Genomic DNA, 16,312 nt, shown 5'->3' with positions numbered 1-16,312 from the left:
CGAGACTTGCAATATAAACTGCGTCATACGGGGCTGGGGAGATTTGGGTTTGCGCGGAGAGGGCAATATGCATGAAGCTGACTTGGTGGGGGAGAGGCGTTGATGGCGAAACATTCTTTGTTGAGTTTTTCGGAATATTCGGAGCAGTTCAGAGTATTCAGCTTTGTATGTTTTGACAGCGCTGTATGGCATATGTACTGTACGTACGTAGATTTCCAGGCTCAGCCGCGTGCGTTTCATGTCGCCCATGTCTCCCACGCCACCGTTGAACAGGCGCCAATCACCTTCCCCATCCCGCGCAAGTCCGTCGCGTCGGTAAGTCTTGCCTCGCACAAACGCAAGGAACAGAAACGAAACGCCAAGTGTTGAAACATCCAGCGACCATTGGGTCGCTGTGGCCGATCGGATAGGTGCGCCGGTTACAGCACGCCCCCAAGATCGACGAATCGCACCGTATCCGGGCCTTTCCCTTGTTGCCCGCCAGGGGCAATCCCCACGCTAAGCACCGCATAGCCTTGCTGACGGGATGAGGTGCCAGCGACTGTGAGCCAGTCGTCTTGGCGTGGCGGCGGCCACTTTCGACACCGCCTGGAGTGAATTGCTGCATGTCTGGACAACAAACAGGAACATTGAAACCTGCCTTGCCGGCGCTTCCTTGCGTTATTGCGTTATTGTGGCCGAGTCGGCAGTTTTGCTGCACATCTCATGACTGGTCTTGTCTATATCGAGTGACCTCCACTCATACGAGCCATAGCCTGCCGCGTCGTCGACGTGTTCTGAAGTTTCTCAAGGCACAGACTCCCCGCTGGCTTGCGCATACCCATGTCTGTAATCCCGTCCCAACTAGCTCTGGCGTTGCCCGCACCCATGCCTATCATATCTCCAGTCAATCTCCAATCCCTTCTCCCAAGCCTTCGTTATATTGCGGGTTTGACGTCTGCTTGCTTTTGCTCCTTACTTTCATCATTGCTGTACTTTTCATATGTGACTCGGTGATATATTACTATATCATGAACCTGCACCTCCTTTCCCTTCGGTCCTAATTTTTCTATACACATTCGTTAGCGGTTGATCGACATCAGACATCATTCACAGTACATATTTGCTGGACAGATATTCAAGCAGTTGAGTTTCGACTAGGCGACAGGCGCACCTATTCAACAGTATTCAGCAGGCGAAGAATACAAAAGATAAGAATTGAAATTCACTTGGACAATGGCTATCTATTGTTAGCGAGGTGCAGAAGGACTATTGTTCCATTGTGAATATTGTTTCGCCTACCTCTTTGTTGAGTGAGTCCTGCCAACCCCCCCGAATCTTCCTGAATCACGAAATTAATCAGGGCCTCAGACATTTAACTTCGATCTTGGTCCCCACCAACTACCTCGTTACATATTACGCTTCTCAACCTACTTCCACCATAATTGACCTCGCAGAACTTGCGACAAATACGGCACGCCCCAATATCAGCAATGGCGGCCGAGTCGTCAACCGAGTTATCCTCACTCGGATCACTATCAAGTACACCAACAACTGGAATTTCAGGACCAAACCCCACGATCGAGCCATATACCACAGCTTTAAATGGCGTTGATCAACTGGGCAATAGACGCTACCGAGATGCCTTGTTTTGGTTCCTAGGAATCCTCGGAATTTGCGTCCTTCTGATCAGGATGCTAGAAATATCCAGGGCATGGATCCGACACAAGGTCGCAATGGGCAAGCCAGAGGGTCGTCAAGTATTCTGGAGAGATAACCAGTCCGCATGGTGGCCATGGATCAAGAGGAATATAACATACGCCCCTCTTGGGAGTAAGAGACACAACAGAGAGATGCGCCTTTCCTCTGCTGTCAGCGTCGGCACCTTACCCTCTCGTTTCCACATGGTTCTCCTAACCGTCTACTTCATATCCAACTTCGCGTACTGCGCTGCACTCGACTACAGTGTTGAGAACCGATGGTCTGTCGTTGCTCAACTACGAGGAAGAAGTGGCATGCTTGCTCTATCGAACATGGTTCCCCTTGTTATCTTCGCTGGGCGCAACAATATCCTCATCCCCATGCTAAAGATCAGCTTCGACACCTACAACTTGCTCCACCGCTGGATGGGAAGGATGGTGGTCTTTGAATCCCTCATCCACACACTCGCCTGGCTAATCACCCAAATTGCCAGCGATGGCTGGTCGAGCGTCGGCAGAAAAATCTCCCACGACCCTTTCATTCTGTGGGGAACTATCGGGACTGCGTCTATGTTCATCATTCTGATCTCCTCCCCCTCCCCCCTCCGCCACGCCTTCTATGAGACCTTCCTCAACATCCACATCATCCTCGCCTTCGCCGCCATCCTCGCCGTCTGCGTGCACTGCAAGCTCGGCCAGCTCTACGAGCTCCTCCCCTACGCAATCGGCGTCCTAGCAATCTGGTTCTTCGACCGCCTCTCCCGCTTCGCCCGCATAATCTACTACAACTACTCCTCCCGCGGCAGCACCTACGCCACCGTCGAAGCTCTCCCCGGCGACGCCTGCCGCGTCACCCTCCACCTCCCCACCTTCCTCCACGTCGCCCCCGGCTCCCACGCCTACCTCCGCTTCCTGTCCATCAAGCCCTGGGAATCCCACCCCTTCTCCATCGCCTGGACGAGCCACACCTGCATCGATACCATCGGCGTCCTCCCCACCACCGAAAAGGCGCCTGACTCCCCCATCCCCAAATCCGCGCGCACTTCCGTCTCCTTCCTCATCTCCGCACACACAGGCATGACGCGCTCCCTCTACACCCGCGCTCTCGCCGCTCCCTCCCACCGTCTCCGCACCCGCGCCGCCTTCGAGGGACCCTACGCTGGCCACCACTCTCTCGCGTCTTACGGACACTGCGTCCTCGTCGCCGGGTCCTCGGGAATCACCCACCAGATCTCACACGTTCACCAGCTCCTAACAGAGTACCCGCACGGCACTATCGCAACTCGCAAGATAACACTCATCTGGATCGTCCGCGACCTCGAGCACCTGGAGTGGGTGCGTCCGTGGATGGACGAGTTGCTGCGCATGCCGCAGCGTCGGGAGCTGTTGGTTATCAAGTTGTTTGTCACGAGACCGCGCTCCGCGGCTGAGGTGACGAGTCCGAGTCAGACGGTGCAGATGTTCCCTGGGCGTCCGAATATCCGCGTGCTTCTACTTAATGAGGTTGTAAACCAGGTAGGCGCTATGTGCGTTACGGTTTGTGGACCGGGAGGCCTGGCCGATAATGTCCGCGAGGTTGTGAGGGAGGTGCAGGGATGCGGGGTTATTGATTTTGTGGAGGAGGCGTTTACGTGGTGAGCGTCTACCAGGAAGGAGGTGGGAAGGAGGACCACTCGACCGCGCTGCGGTGGGAGAGGAAGTATATATTTACGGAGATTCTGGAGTAGGATTTTGTATAAAGGCTGCATTTGGGAGGGGAAGATATGGGAATCGGATCTGGGAAGGGGGGCGTTTGGTATACCAACTGGCATAGGTGGTGGCTACCTACATACTAGCCGGGTTTTGCATTTTGGGATGGCGTTTGGCGTTTTCTGGAAGATATACACGGATGGATGGACAGAGAGACGGACTAGAGTAGATGGTCACGAAACTAATTACTCGGATCTATGAAGACGAAAGAGATTCACAGTCAAGTACATATTTTGCACATCTGGGGATAGTGACATCTTGTGATACACATAAGACATCGAAGAGTCCTCGAAGGACCCTTCGAGAACCCTTCAATTCATCTTTAGAAGTCAAGTATTTTAAGTAGAGGTTTATTGTATGGAGATTCTATCGCAACATATCTAATCTCCCTCTATGACGCCAGACATAGCAGTCAGCTGTATAATACACACCAAAGCAAATCAATCAAATATCAAAACACCCCCCGCCCCCCCTACCACCCTTCCCTCCCCTCATCTTCCTCTACGAATTAGCCCTAAGCTGTGGTCTCCACCCCCCCTCCGCAGTCTTCCCCTCCCCTCCCCTCTTCTGCTCCTCAATCAACTCATCCAAGGAATTCGGCCTCGCCTGCGGTCTCCACCCCCCCTCCACCTTCCTCTCCCCCCTCGCCCTCGCCTGCTCCTCTAGCATATCATCCAGCGAGTTCGGTCTCGCCACAACCGGGGCTACATTCTCCTTCTGCTGCGTCACCTCTACCGTCTCGACTTGCACGAATTGCTCGGTCAGCTCAGCGAGCTTGGCGCGTTTGGCGGCGCGCGTGGAGGCGCTGCCGTCGAAGGCTTCGCGTTTGGAGGGAGCTGCGTCAGTGATGGTGGCGCTTTGCTGCTGCTCCTTCTTTGCCTGCTTCGGGGATGCTGCGGCGGCATCAGTGGTAGTGCTTTGCTGCTGCTCCTTCTTTACTGCTGCCTTCGGGGATTCTCCCTCCTTGGTGGTGGATGCCTTGGACTTGGCATGCGCGCCGTTGGGGCGTGGTTGGAGAGGGAGGACGTGGCGGCCATTGCCATTGGCTTTAGGTGCCGATGGTGATGGTGGCAGGTGGTGCAGGTCTAGGACTGGCGCAGCGGGCTCGGTGGATTTCGGTGCTTCCTCGGGGGTGAGGGCAGCTGCTTTGGCGAACGACAGACGCCTCGCTTTCGTGGTCGTTGTCTTTTCCTCAGCATCCTTGGCTGACTTCTTTGGGTTAGCTGGCTTCTTTGCGGCAGCTGATTCTTTCGCAGCAGCTTCTTTCTTAGCGGCAGCTTGCTCCTTCGCAGCTTGATCCTTGGCAACCTTCTCCTTAGCAACCGCCTGTTCCTTCGCAGCCTTTTCCTCCGCAACTTGCTTGGCAGCCTGCTCCTTCGCGGCCTTTTCCTTAGCAGCCTGCTCCTGTGCAGCCTTCTTAGCAGCTTCCTCCTTGGCAGCAGCTTCTGCTTTCCGGGTAGCTTCTTCCTTTTCTGCCTGCTCCTTTGCGGCTTGCTCCTTCGCTGCAGCTTCAGCCTTTCGGGTAGCTTCCTCCTTCGCTGCTTGCTCCTTTACGGCCTGCTCTTTAGCAGCCTGCTCCTCTGCAGCCTTCTTGGCAGCTTCTGCCTTCCGGGTAGCTTCTTCCTTGGCAGCTTGCTCCTTTGCGGCTTGCTCCTTTGCCTTCCGGTCGGCTTCTTCCTTAGCAGCCTTCTCCTCAGCAGCCTTCTTGGCAGCTTGCTCCTTTGCAGCCTTTTCCTGAGCAGCCTTCTCCTTAGCAGCTTGCTCCTTTGCGGCTTGCTCCTTGGCAACCTGCTCCTTCCGGGCAGCTTCCTCCTTCTCTGCTTGCTCCTTAGCGGCCTTCTCCTTTGCAGCCTTCTCCTCGGCGGCCTTCTCTTCAGCAGCCTTCTTCTCCTCGGCGGCCTTCTTCTCCTTCTCTGCTTGCTCCTTAGCGGCCTTCTCCTTAGCGGCCTTCTCCTTTGCAGCCTTCTCCTCGGCAGCCTTCTCTTCAGCAGCCTTCTTCTCCTCGGCGGCCTTTTTCTCCTTTGCAGCCTTCTCTTCAGCAGCCTTCTTCTCCTCGGCGGCCTCCTTCTCTTCAGCAGCCTTCTTCTCATCAGCGGCCTTCTTCTCCTCAGCGGCCTTCTTCTCCTCAGCGGCCTTTTTTTCCTCGGCCGCCTTCTTCTCCTCGGCCGCCTTCTTCTCCTCGGCCGCCTTCTTTTCCTCGGCCGCCTTCTTCTCCTCGGCAGCCTTCTTTTCCTCGGCCGCCTTCTTCTCCTCGGCAGCCTTCTTTTCCTCGGCCGCCTTCTTCTCCTCGGCAGCCTTCTTCTCCTCGGCGGCCTTCTTCTCGGCAGCTTTCTTCTCCTCGGCAGCCTGCTCCATAGCTGCCTGCTCCTTTGCAGCTTGCTCCTTAGCGGCCTGTTCCTTCGCAGCAGCTTCTGCTTTCCGGGTAGCTTCCTCCTTAGCAGCCTGTTCCTTAGCTGCTTGTTCCTTTGCTGCTTGTTCCTTTCGGGCAGCTTCTTCCTTCGCAGCTTGCTCCTTGGCAGCCTGTTCCTTCCGGGCAGCTTCTTCCTTAGCAGCTTGCTCCTTCCGGGTAGCTTCTTCCTTGGCAGCTAGGTCCTTAGCAACTTGTTCCCTTGCGGCTTGCTCCTTAGCAGCTTGTTCCTTTTGGGCAGCTTCTTCCTTTGCAGCTTGCTCCTTGGCGGCTTGCTCTTTCGCGGCAGCTTCTTGCTGAGCGGCGGCTTCCTTGGCGGCGGCTTCTTCCCTTGCGGCAGCCTCTGCTTTCGCGGCAGCTGCACCAGCCCAGAATTCGGCCACGAGTGCAGCTTCTTCGGCAGCAGCAGCTTCTTCGGACGTAGAAGTAATTTCCTCGGACTTCTCCAGGAAAGAACCGTCTGGGGTCGATGAAGCGGTATTCTCAGACGTAGCAGTCTGGCTATCAGCAAGGTCGCGAAGAACAGCTTCAATGCTGGAAATGCTGCTGTTCAATGTGGCAATTGTAGCCGCCGGGGTCACAGCCTCAGTTAGTTCACTGTTCCCGGAAACTTCTTCCATTGCCTCTGCAAGTCCCTTTCCCTTTGTCCCGGTTGTGCTGGAAGTCGGCAGGTGCTGGCTCTCTGTAGCCTCGCTGCTGTTGAGGAAGTCGAAGCTCGATTGGCTTGAGTAGCTAGAGACATTTTCAGATACGGCGATAGGCGTCTCTTCTACGTCGTCGCGCTCCTTTTGTGCCGTTTTAGACGTGAGCTCTCCGAAGATCTGAACGCCACCTTTTCGCATGGGCTTTCTGTCGACTTCAGCTTCTTCGAGCGCAAATCTTGGTTGTTCGTCGCCCAGGATATACTCTCTGTGCCACGCGCCAACAAACATCCCTTCGGGGTCTGCCTCGTTTCTGACATTGAGCCACGACTTTAGGTCGTCGCCGTACATTTCCTTTAGTTGTTCGTTCGTGGTCTCGAAGTTCTTTGCCCAGTGAGGTTTGCCGTCAAGATCTCTCATTAAATATTCGAAAGCTTGATAGTATCGAGCGAGACAGGGAGGATCCATGTTGTAAGGCCGGTAGAGAGTCGCATTGAGATAGAGAGTTGGCCCGTCTTTGGCAGATGTGTCGAGGTGTGGGCGAACAGATTTCCGTGGAGAGCCGTCAGTGTTCTTCAACTGGAGAGTTGTATCACTGACGCGGACCTCGATCGGTGCGTGAACCCAGAGTCCCTCTGCGCTGTATGGGATACCATGTTCGACGTATTCGGGATCGGTAGGCGGGAGTCGGTTAAGCCAAGAGGTCAAGCGGCGAAGGGCAGCTGGTCCATTGCGAAGTGGGATAGCCCATTCGTTCACGGTTTGGCTGTATAGACAGTCCATGAGGAGAGCCTGTCGCGATGGCTGAATTGCCTCGATAGTAGTCTGCTCTCCTGCTGAAAATCCAAATTGCATTCCATTAATGAACCATTCCACCCACGGCATAATCCTGGGAACCCATTGTGCAATGTAGAGTAGGTTGTGGTAGACGTGGTAACCAAACGCGGAATCGAAGGAAGCAGCTTTATGTACGATGTCCAAAGCAGGTTGTGTAGTTTTCGAGGCATGCCAGACAGTTGCGCGGCGAGTATATGGGTACCACCATACCCTCACGAACTCGCCTTGTGTCCAGAGGTTGGCGTTCCATTTGTCATAAACATGCTTGTGGGGGTACAGAGTTTGCTTCCAATGGAGTGAGAATGCTGGAACGGCCAGGAAAGTGATTTCGGTGATGACGCCGAGGGCGCCAAGAGAACAGAGCGCGGCACGGAAAAGGTCTTCATTCTCGTCTGGCGAGCAAGTGACTGTTTGCGAATTCGAGAGAGTGATCTTCAGCCGGGTAACCGAAGAAGAGAGAATGCTGTGAAGCAGAGTCGAGCCGTGGGTTCCAGTAGAAATGGCGCCAGCAATTGACTGCTCGTTGATACTGCCGAGGTTAGGCATCGCGAGACCAAGCTTGTCCAATTCCTCTGAAAGCTGGAAGAGGCGTATCCCAGCTTGCATAGTCACGAGCCCGGTCTCTCTATCGACAGAGAGGATCTTGTTGAACTTGTCCAGGTTCACCATCCAGCTTGAGGTGCAGGTCAAGTCGGACGGCGAGTGGCCGGAGCCAACCGTTGTAATGCGTCGTCGGCATCGTCGTGCCAGCGTAGTCAATTTCTCGACTTCTTCGATTGATTCAGGCTGGATATACAATTCGGGCGCAGAGTAAAATGTGCGGGCCCAAGTATGGTGGAAATGGTCGGGAGAAGCTCGAAAGGCGACGCCATCGTCGAGCTTGCTGAGCTCATCGGTAATGGCCGGATCCATGGCGAAGAAAGAAGCTGTGCTCTGGTCTCCAGGGCCAGGCGTAGCTTCGGCAACACTCTGTTTGTCTCGCAAGACGCTCTAGGTGCTGTGTCGGTCACTTATGTCTTTTCGCCCAACCCGATCAAGGGATGAAACGTGGTTGTTATTATGCACGAGTGCCTCAAAAAGTGCACTGGCATATGTGACAAAGCAAATGGCGATAATTAATTTGTGCCTGTTCATGCATACCCCACGTTCCTCACCGCCTTGCTAAGTAAGCGACAATCCCCTGCTTTTTTGCCGGGACACCCGGGTGTCGGTAGAACAGTATTGGTGGAACAGTGTCGGTGGAACAGTGTCGGTGGAACAGTCTGGAGAGTGTAGATAGGCAAACGAATGTATAAATGAAAGTTGGAATATATATATCCAGGTGATGCCTCCCAGCTACTTATTCCTATTCTCAAATTCATAAAAGGGCAGCGCTAGAATCTATAAACCTGCCGTTCGAAAAATAGTTCGTCAGGGTGATGTATCTGTATCTACCGTGTTGTATGTCTCAGGGTCACGTCATCCACCCACTCGCTCTCTCAACACGGTCCACTTATGCAGATGAGCAATAGAAAAATATGGGCTAAGTAAGGTAAATAGGCAAATATCTCAACGCTTCGACAATATATACTTCACAAACGCCATTTACAGTAATTACATATCAATCGAGCTAGCAACGATAATTGCGACTCCGAATCCCCAATCAGCATCTCTTGTATAGACAGTCACTTCGTGGTCGTTGTCGCAATCGTTACCCCGCACCCTGAATTTATATTGATTTTACCCCACCAAAGCCATCCTCAAACATGTCTTCAGCTACCTTCAAGCCCGTCGCAAAGTCGCCAACAGATGTAAGCCCCCAAATCCATTACTAACCTCCTATCCACACGCGCCTAACCATCCCACCAGCTTGATGAGATCCTCCGCATCGAAGAATCCCTCGTCGTCCCCCACTTCACCACCAGCGATGCCTTCGACCTCGGCCTCCTTCTCCAAACACGCCTCGCCGACGCCTCCAAACCAGCTTTAATCAGCATCGTCGCGCCCAGCGGACTCGCTGCCCCCTTATCCCCAACAAGAACTCTCTTCCAATGCTCGGCTAGGGCAGGCGTGTCGCCCGACAACGAGGTCTGGGTCGCGCGCAAGGCACAGACCGTCTTCCGCTTCGGCGTGTCCAGCTGGTATATGGGCCAGAAGTTGAAGGGCGATGAGAAGCTTTTCGCTGCCAAGTTTGGCTTGAGCCCAACCGATGCGTCTAAGTACGCTATTCACGGTGGTGCTGTCCCTGTGAGAGTGAAGGGCGTGGAGGCCCCGGTGGCTGTGGTTATTGTGAGCGGCCTGTCTCAGGACGAGGATAACGGTGTGGTCGTGGAAGTTCTACAGGAGTGGATTAAGACCGCATAAGATAGGGTGTTACATGTAAATAGCGAACGAGATAGCATTTTATCCCTAGAGTAAGCCTGAAGATGCACTGCTCAATTAAAACGGCACACATATGCAACGGAGTTATATTATTTCATGAGAATCTGTGTGTTCATTGATTGGGGGGTTCTCTACACTGTTCATCATTCGTCCAATTCACGCCTCCTCCGACTCCATGGGGCATGGAAGCAGGCATCCCACTTCCAGCCAGCTTGTACACAAGAACTTTCTTGCGAAGCATTTTCCTTCTTCTACCTTTTCCTCCGCCCGTCTTCTCTATCGCTCCTTGCCAGCCACCAGCCATCCAAATAAAGTCTTGGAATGACTATTACATAAAGTTGGGGAATACATGAATATCTTCGGTGACATGGCCTCATAATCTTCTAACGAATGAAATGTGTTGTGAAAGGGGTATAGGGGTTCTTTTGTACATGGTGCTAGAAATGTGCTGGTGAGGGTACTGGGGACCGATCACTTGACCGATTAATCAAAAACGCCGGTCGAGGACAAGACCCCTCTGAATGGCCAGGCTGCTTTGTAAGATATTATTGAAATATTGGGGGTGTATTGGTGGGAAATAACGGACGCTGATAACGAGTTCTATGTGAATGACGATACGCCAACCCTAGAACCAGAAACAGAAGTGTATTCGGACTGGTGTTGACCGGCTCAAGTCTGGTGCACGGTTTGGGAGCCGCCAATCTGGCGCTTGACTTGCTCGCGGGCCCATCTGGCAGTGTCGATCGTTCGTGACTGGAACTCTCTGTTGGAGCGAGTCTCGCGGATCATCGAAGTCAACCAATCGGCGCGGTAGAACTGAGAGAACTCTCCGTTGGGGAAGCTTTCGGCCAGATCACTAAAATGCTGTTAGTAAAAATGAAACCACTTTAGTAGCTGTTAAAACTTACCCAATAACACCCATGGCGGATCTCATCAAGCCCTCGCTGCGGTTCTGATCAATATGGACAGCGTTGAGAAGCTGGAAAATGGACTCGACGTATGGCGAAAGGAGAGCTGCTGCTGATAGTTAGCATATGAATTGGGTTGCGCAGTTCGATAGTACTTACATTGATCGCTGGACTTCATGGCACCAATGATACCACCCCAAGCATCCATAATTCCCTCACGAAGAGACATGACGTAGTCGTACATCTCGTAAGAACCTTCTGGGCTGGCCTGGACGGTGGCAGCTTGTTGAAGCACTTGTGCGACAACCGAGAGGTACTTCTCGAATGCTCCGCCGATAGCTCCAGCGATGTCGCCGAAGCATTGAAGGATCGCAGGCTTAAACTGGTTTGCCAGGGCAGTGCTCTGTGAATGTCAGTATTAATATATATGAGGCCAAATGGGTCTAAACGCACCCTCAAGTTGTTAAGTAGGTAGTTCATGAAGGTGTCGCAGTAAGGCTCGCACTGGGCGCCCATGGAACGGGTAACGTCGCTGACGAGGCCGATAGCCATTGAGCAAAGGGCTGGCTCCTCCTGGTTGGTCAATGCGTTGTAAAGGAATGGAGCGAAAGCCTCCATGTATGGTGCGAAAGACTCCTCAAGAGCATTGGCCAAGCTTCCAACAGTGGCGAATACTGCATCAGGAACAGACGACTTGGGGCCAACGGTGTTGAGAATCTGGAGGAGAACATGCATAATGCGATCGGATTGCGGGGCAATCTCTTTCTCCAGGCGCTGGACAATCGCAAGGAGGACACTGCAAAGGCTGGTCTGCATCTCCTCGAGGGTGATGCGGTCTTCAACACTGACGACCTGGGCCTGGAGAGGGATAGTGCCTTCCAAGCGCTTGAGGATGACATCGGAAAGCGATGCCACAGTTGGCAGGCTGTCCTGGGCCGCGTTCATGACAAAGGTGTTCAGAACCTCATAGGCCGCAGTGCGCAGCTGGTTATCCGCATCAGGGCGCTCAGTAACCTGCAGGAGACGCGAAACACTCTCGTTGAAGTGGGGAGACAATGGGTTCTCCTGGCAGCCAATATCGCCAGAGAAGCGCTCGGCAAGGTTCATCAGTGCCCAACAGCAAGACGCGGCCATCTTGGGGTTGTTCGCCAATCCGGTGAAGAGAGACGAGATCAACGCAGGAAGGTGAAGAGCTGGGTCGATCGACTCTGAGCAGGCCTCGCAGATGCGGCCCAGTGCGTAGGCAGCTGAGTCTTGCACTTGGAGGACCTTGTCGGCCATCATATCAATGAGCACAGGGAGGGCTTGCTTCACGATTGGGTCAAGGACCTTCTCGTCTGGGCCTTCCATGATCGCGCCGAAAGCGGAAACGGCTGCGTCACGGTGGTGCCAATCTTCCTGGCGTAAGTTGGCCTCAACGAATGAAAGCACAGGTGGGATAACCAAGCCTCCAACAGACTGGGCATAAAGTTGAAGACATTGGTAGGCAGCGCGAGAGATGTTGTACTCCTCGTCAGCAGCATCCTCATCTTGCTTCGTGAGAAGAGTGAGGAGTACGGGGACAACTTCGTTTGTGGCCACTCGGCTGAAGTTGTAATACGGCCTCATTTGATCCGCGGAGTCAACCTGTGCATTGTCATCTTCAATGGCAATCTCCTCCTCGCAGACCGTGCTCCAGAACTCGACAGCCAGCTTTGCGACATCCTCGTCCTCGCTCTTCATTCCCATAATAGTCAGGCCAAACAGAGCCTTCTCCATATAGAAACGCATGGTCTCGTAGTATAATGACATAATTCTGTTGAGGCATCCGAAGGCGCCCTCTTGGATGCGAGAATCTGATGCTTGAGTGGCTTCGCAGACCACCTGCATAATATAGTTGCGCTCTCCTTCATTCTTGAAGTTTTCCTTAACAAATTCCAAAGAGTCGCCAAGGGCCGAAATGGCTGCGAGGCGGACCTCGTCATTGGTCTCCTCCTTGCGGGCACCCTGAACAACAGCAGTCAAAATAGCATTCGAGTGCTGGACCAGGCTTTCTCGTAGATCTTGGTCCTCGCTCTCGCAGATGAAACCAATTGTGGTAAGGGACGATTGCTTAAGATGATCGGCACCCTCTCCAACATTGCGAACCAAGGTTGGCATAAGCTCGGACCACTGCTCCCTGGGAAGCTCGATGGCAGCTATAGATGCAATAACTTGCGCCGCAGCCTGGCCAGCTTGTGCGTTTTCCGAAGAAAGTGTTCGGAGTGTAATATCTTTCACACCCTTCTTGGTGTCTGCGTCGACTTGTTGAAGCCATTTCTCTTGGACCTCACGTAAACGGGCGTACTCTCGGGCAGAGAAGGCGTTCTTAAGAGCTAAACCAGCTGCTACACGTATAGGCTTTGCTGCGTCTTCGCTCGCAAGCTGTGTGACGAGGGTCGTGACGTATGCAGACTAAATTCTGAAGTTAGCAAAGGGGTGAATTCGAAGAAAGCTCGGAAGAGGGGTGAGCCAAGGGGGGGGGGTCTCATACGAAATTGGCGTCGGCAGCTTGTGTCAACTGTTGCTCAGCATTGCCACGGATATTGGCATCTAAAACTTGTCAGCAGGGTTCAAACCTAGAAGTTGAAAGAAAAGGAGTTGTTGTGCGGGGGAACTAACCAGCTGACAACGTCCCCTCGAGGACGGCATTAACATCCATATTTGCAGCTTGAGAGTCGGTGTGGAGGGAGATCTGTGGTGGTGGCCCGCTTGAATAAATACACCGATCAACGCACAAAGCGTTTGTAAAATGTCTGTTGTATTTTGAGGCTTTGGCGTTGCTAGATGACAACGACTTGAAATTACAATCTCAGGCTACGAGATGATGTTGACGGGGCTTTCTTGAAGCGAGACTTTATTGGTGGATACCTGCGGTAATGGGGTTAACGATTGCCCGAAGTAGACGCCGCTTGTGAAGTGGTTCGGCTTTAAGAAACTCACTATTTCTTGCTGCTGCAAAATACGTAAAAGAAAGAATTTGTAGGTTTAGGTCGGCAGATTTTATGATCTGTAGCACTTGGACAAAGAAGTGCTTCGATGACCAGCTTCACAGGCAAAGATTGTTTGGTTGCCGGCCGCGTTTGGCGTAAACCCCTCGTCTAACAGGCAAATCACAGATCGACTGTTTATTCTGTCACAATTACTGACACGTGATTTAGTGGTCTTTCTCCTATCTCCTTTCCGTTTCTCTTCGGTGTCACAAATATTTGCTGATTTGTAGGTTACGAATGTTACACTGCCTAGGCTCAGCAGGGAATATGAAGTAGAAGTTATGGTTCTGTCGTGCCTGAAACAAAGGCCTTGTTTTTTTTATTTGTTTGCTTTTCCGATATGCTTATCAAACTTTGTTTGCCTTCTGTCCTACCATTTTGAGCTCGGAGCTATATCAAAGAGCTAGTAATCAAAACCGCACTAAAAGGACTACTTTTGTTTCCATTTGTTTCTATTATTTTTTGGAGCATATGATGCTAAGGCAGACTGGCCATTGTTGCCACAAAGTGTAATAACAGACTACAAATAATTGGTATCAACGTCCACTGCTCGTGGGGCGGAATGGGATAGGGGTGTTTGGCCTGCTTGTAATAAACTTCAAAAAATTAGTACTTAGATTCAAGGTTTCGTAATTATAGAGAGAAGAAGAGTAACTCACGCTTGATGCGGCCGACAAGAGAGCAATCAAAGAAGACTGAACAACATCCTCGTCGATTCCAACACCCCACACCTTATGCGAAGATCCAGCAGCTGTACATTCGATATACGAGACAGCCTTGACTCCCTTTCCTTTTCCAATGGCATGCTCCTTATAATCTTGCACGTCAAGATCAATACCGATTGATGAAAGGGCGTTTGCGAGAGAAGAGATAGGACCATTGCCCATTCCCTTCAATTTATGCTCTTCTCCGTCAATGGAAACGACACCTTCGAATCTTCTACGCATATTCTTGGTGTCTTGCGTCTTCCCAGCAGCGGGTGGCGCCGGTGAGCTAGACCTATCAGCCGAGATAGTGTAGTCCACCAAGTTAAACCTGGGGTTCTCTTTCAAGTAGTATGACTTCTCGAAGAGTTCAGAGATTTCGCCCGATAGGAGCTCACGGCCAACGGTGTCAGCCTTGCTCTGGACTATTTTGCTGAATTCAACCTGTAAGCCACGAGGAAGGTCCAATTCAAGATTGCGAAGAATGATCCACGCCGCGCCTCCCTTGCCACTCTGAGAGTTCACGCGAATGATAGCCTCGTAGGTTCTGCCAATATCCGCAGGATCAAGTGGCAAGTATGGTACTTGCCACAAGTCATCATCAGTAGCAGTTTTGCGAAGGTTGAAACCCTTCTTGATAGCGTCCTGGTGAGAGCCACTGAAGGCACAGACAACAAGCTGCCCGCCATATGGAGCTCGAGGGTGAACAGGGATCTTGTTGCTAACCTCAACCACGTCGATGACCTTGTTAAGATCAGAGAAATCAATCCCTGGGTGGATACCTTGCGTATAGAGGTTGAGTGCCAAAGTGACAAGATCAACATTTCCCGTACGCTCGCCATTTCCAAACAAACATCCCTCAACTCTGTCGGCACCAGCCATTTGAGCTAACTCGGCAGCTGCCACGGCACATCCTCTATCGTTGTGGGGATGTAAAGAAACGCAAATCTTCTCTCTCTCGGTAATATTTGTGCAGAAATACTCGATTTGGTCTGCGTAGACGTTTGGTGTAGACATCTCAACTGTGGCGGGAAGGTTGAAGATGATTGGGTTCTCCTTTGTCGGTCCCCATGCCTCCTTGACAGCCTCACAGATTCTTATGACATACTCTGGGCTGGAGTCTGAGAAAGTTTCGGGGCTGAACTCGTATGCCCATTCTGTGCCGGCTTGTGACGGATCGTCTTTTGTGATCGAGCGAGCAAACTTTGTGCACTTCACTGCCAAAGCGATGCCTTCCTCCTGTGTAAATCCAAACACAATGCGTTGGAAGCATTCGCTGGTGGCGAGGTATAAATGGAGAAGGGCCTTCTTGGCCCCCTTGAGAGAATCGACAGTTCGTTGAATCAAGTCTTCCCTGCAGGGGGAGAGGACCTGGAGCCAGACATCATCCGGTGTTGCGCCTGGGGTTTCGACAAGTCGGCGTGTGAAATCGAAGTCGGTTTGGGACGCAGATGGGAACGAAACCTCGATCTCCTTGTAGCCGAGCTCCACAAGCATCTGGAAGTACTTCCATTTTTGTTCGCCATCCTATAGACAATTAGCAGGCAGCTACATGGGCAGGCTGTATATTTCCTAACCATTGGGTCAACCAAGCTCTGGTTACCATCACGCAAGTCTGTTGCGAGCCATCGCGGCGGCTTTTCAATTATTTTGTTCGGCCATGTGCGGTTTTCAAGCTTCAAAGGTGGGAACCTCTTGTACTTCTTCGACGGGTCTGCAAGCCTACACGTTTGATAATTAGCAGTGGTTTAGGTTGTTTGTCTGGGGTAACCTCCGTACATCGGCATTGTGAAAATGGCGGGGTAACACTTGGTAGTGTTGCCTTTTGAAATATACTTCGTGGTTTACAATGGGGGTATATAACCCAAGGTTCTGTATATTCGATTGGTATGGGTGAGTGTACAAATAGCTGTTTCCAATGCTGTGTAAGTAAATATTTTAGTTGGGTTGCGGTTCCCTTGGTGGTTGAGTCATTGGTTATTTTTTTGTTTGGCGTTCTAAGAGTCACCACGGGT

The 16,312-nt window shown here is 52.2% G+C and overlaps 5 protein-coding genes across 5 annotated transcripts; 2 read left to right on the top strand and 3 right to left on the bottom strand.

Annotated features, from left to right (window-relative positions):
- The first annotated feature begins 556 nt into the window (after positions 1-556).
- VE01_08210 (uncharacterized protein) lies at positions 557-3,757 on the top strand. The gene is made up of 2 exons (XM_018277638.2): positions 557-1,292; positions 1,351-3,757. The coding sequence occupies exon 2, from the start codon at positions 1,473-1,475 to the stop codon at positions 3,315-3,317; it is 1,845 nt and encodes a 614-aa protein (XP_018127684.1). The 5' UTR covers positions 557-1,292; positions 1,351-1,472; the 3' UTR covers positions 3,318-3,757.
- A 172-nt stretch (positions 3,758-3,929) lies between these two features.
- ALO1 (D-arabinono-1,4-lactone oxidase) lies at positions 3,930-8,742 on the bottom strand (the record flags this gene model as incomplete). Its single annotated transcript, XM_018277637.2, has 1 exon — positions 3,930-8,742. Exon 1 carries the CDS (start codon positions 8,223-8,225, stop codon positions 3,930-3,932), a length of 4,296 nt encoding a protein of 1,431 aa, XP_018127622.1. The 5' UTR covers positions 8,226-8,742.
- Positions 8,652-9,758, top strand: VE01_08208 (uncharacterized protein). Its single transcript, XM_018277636.2, has 3 exons — positions 8,652-8,753; positions 8,853-9,103; positions 9,162-9,758. Exons 2-3 carry the CDS (start codon positions 9,059-9,061, stop codon positions 9,654-9,656), a joined length of 540 nt encoding a protein of 179 aa, XP_018127694.1. The 5' UTR covers positions 8,652-8,753; positions 8,853-9,058; the 3' UTR covers positions 9,657-9,758.
- KAP95 (karyopherin beta) lies at positions 9,754-13,685 on the bottom strand. The gene is made up of 7 exons (XM_018277635.2): positions 13,544-13,685; positions 13,223-13,471; positions 13,095-13,153; positions 11,036-13,015; positions 10,742-10,985; positions 10,583-10,691; positions 9,754-10,530 (listed from the first exon to the last, which is right to left on the bottom strand). The coding sequence occupies exons 2-7, from the start codon at positions 13,260-13,262 to the stop codon at positions 10,344-10,346; spliced, it is 2,619 nt and encodes an 872-aa protein (XP_018127615.1). The 5' UTR covers positions 13,263-13,471; positions 13,544-13,685; the 3' UTR covers positions 9,754-10,343.
- VE01_08206 (uncharacterized protein) lies at positions 13,686-16,284 on the bottom strand. Its single transcript, XM_018277634.2, has 4 exons — positions 16,077-16,284; positions 15,875-16,019; positions 14,253-15,824; positions 13,686-14,189 (listed from the first exon to the last, which is right to left on the bottom strand). Exons 1-4 carry the CDS (start codon positions 16,082-16,084, stop codon positions 14,130-14,132), a joined length of 1,785 nt encoding a protein of 594 aa, XP_018127616.1. The 5' UTR covers positions 16,085-16,284; the 3' UTR covers positions 13,686-14,129.
- Positions 16,285-16,312: the final 28 nt, after the last annotated feature.

The sequence above is a fragment of the Pseudogymnoascus verrucosus genome (assembly GCF_001662655.1).
Source record: "Pseudogymnoascus verrucosus strain UAMH 10579 unplaced genomic scaffold scaffold_43, whole genome shotgun sequence".
Classification (NCBI taxonomy): domain Eukaryota; kingdom Fungi; phylum Ascomycota; class Leotiomycetes; order Thelebolales; family Thelebolaceae; genus Pseudogymnoascus; species Pseudogymnoascus verrucosus.
This window is presented reverse-complemented; position numbering and strand designations above follow the sequence as displayed.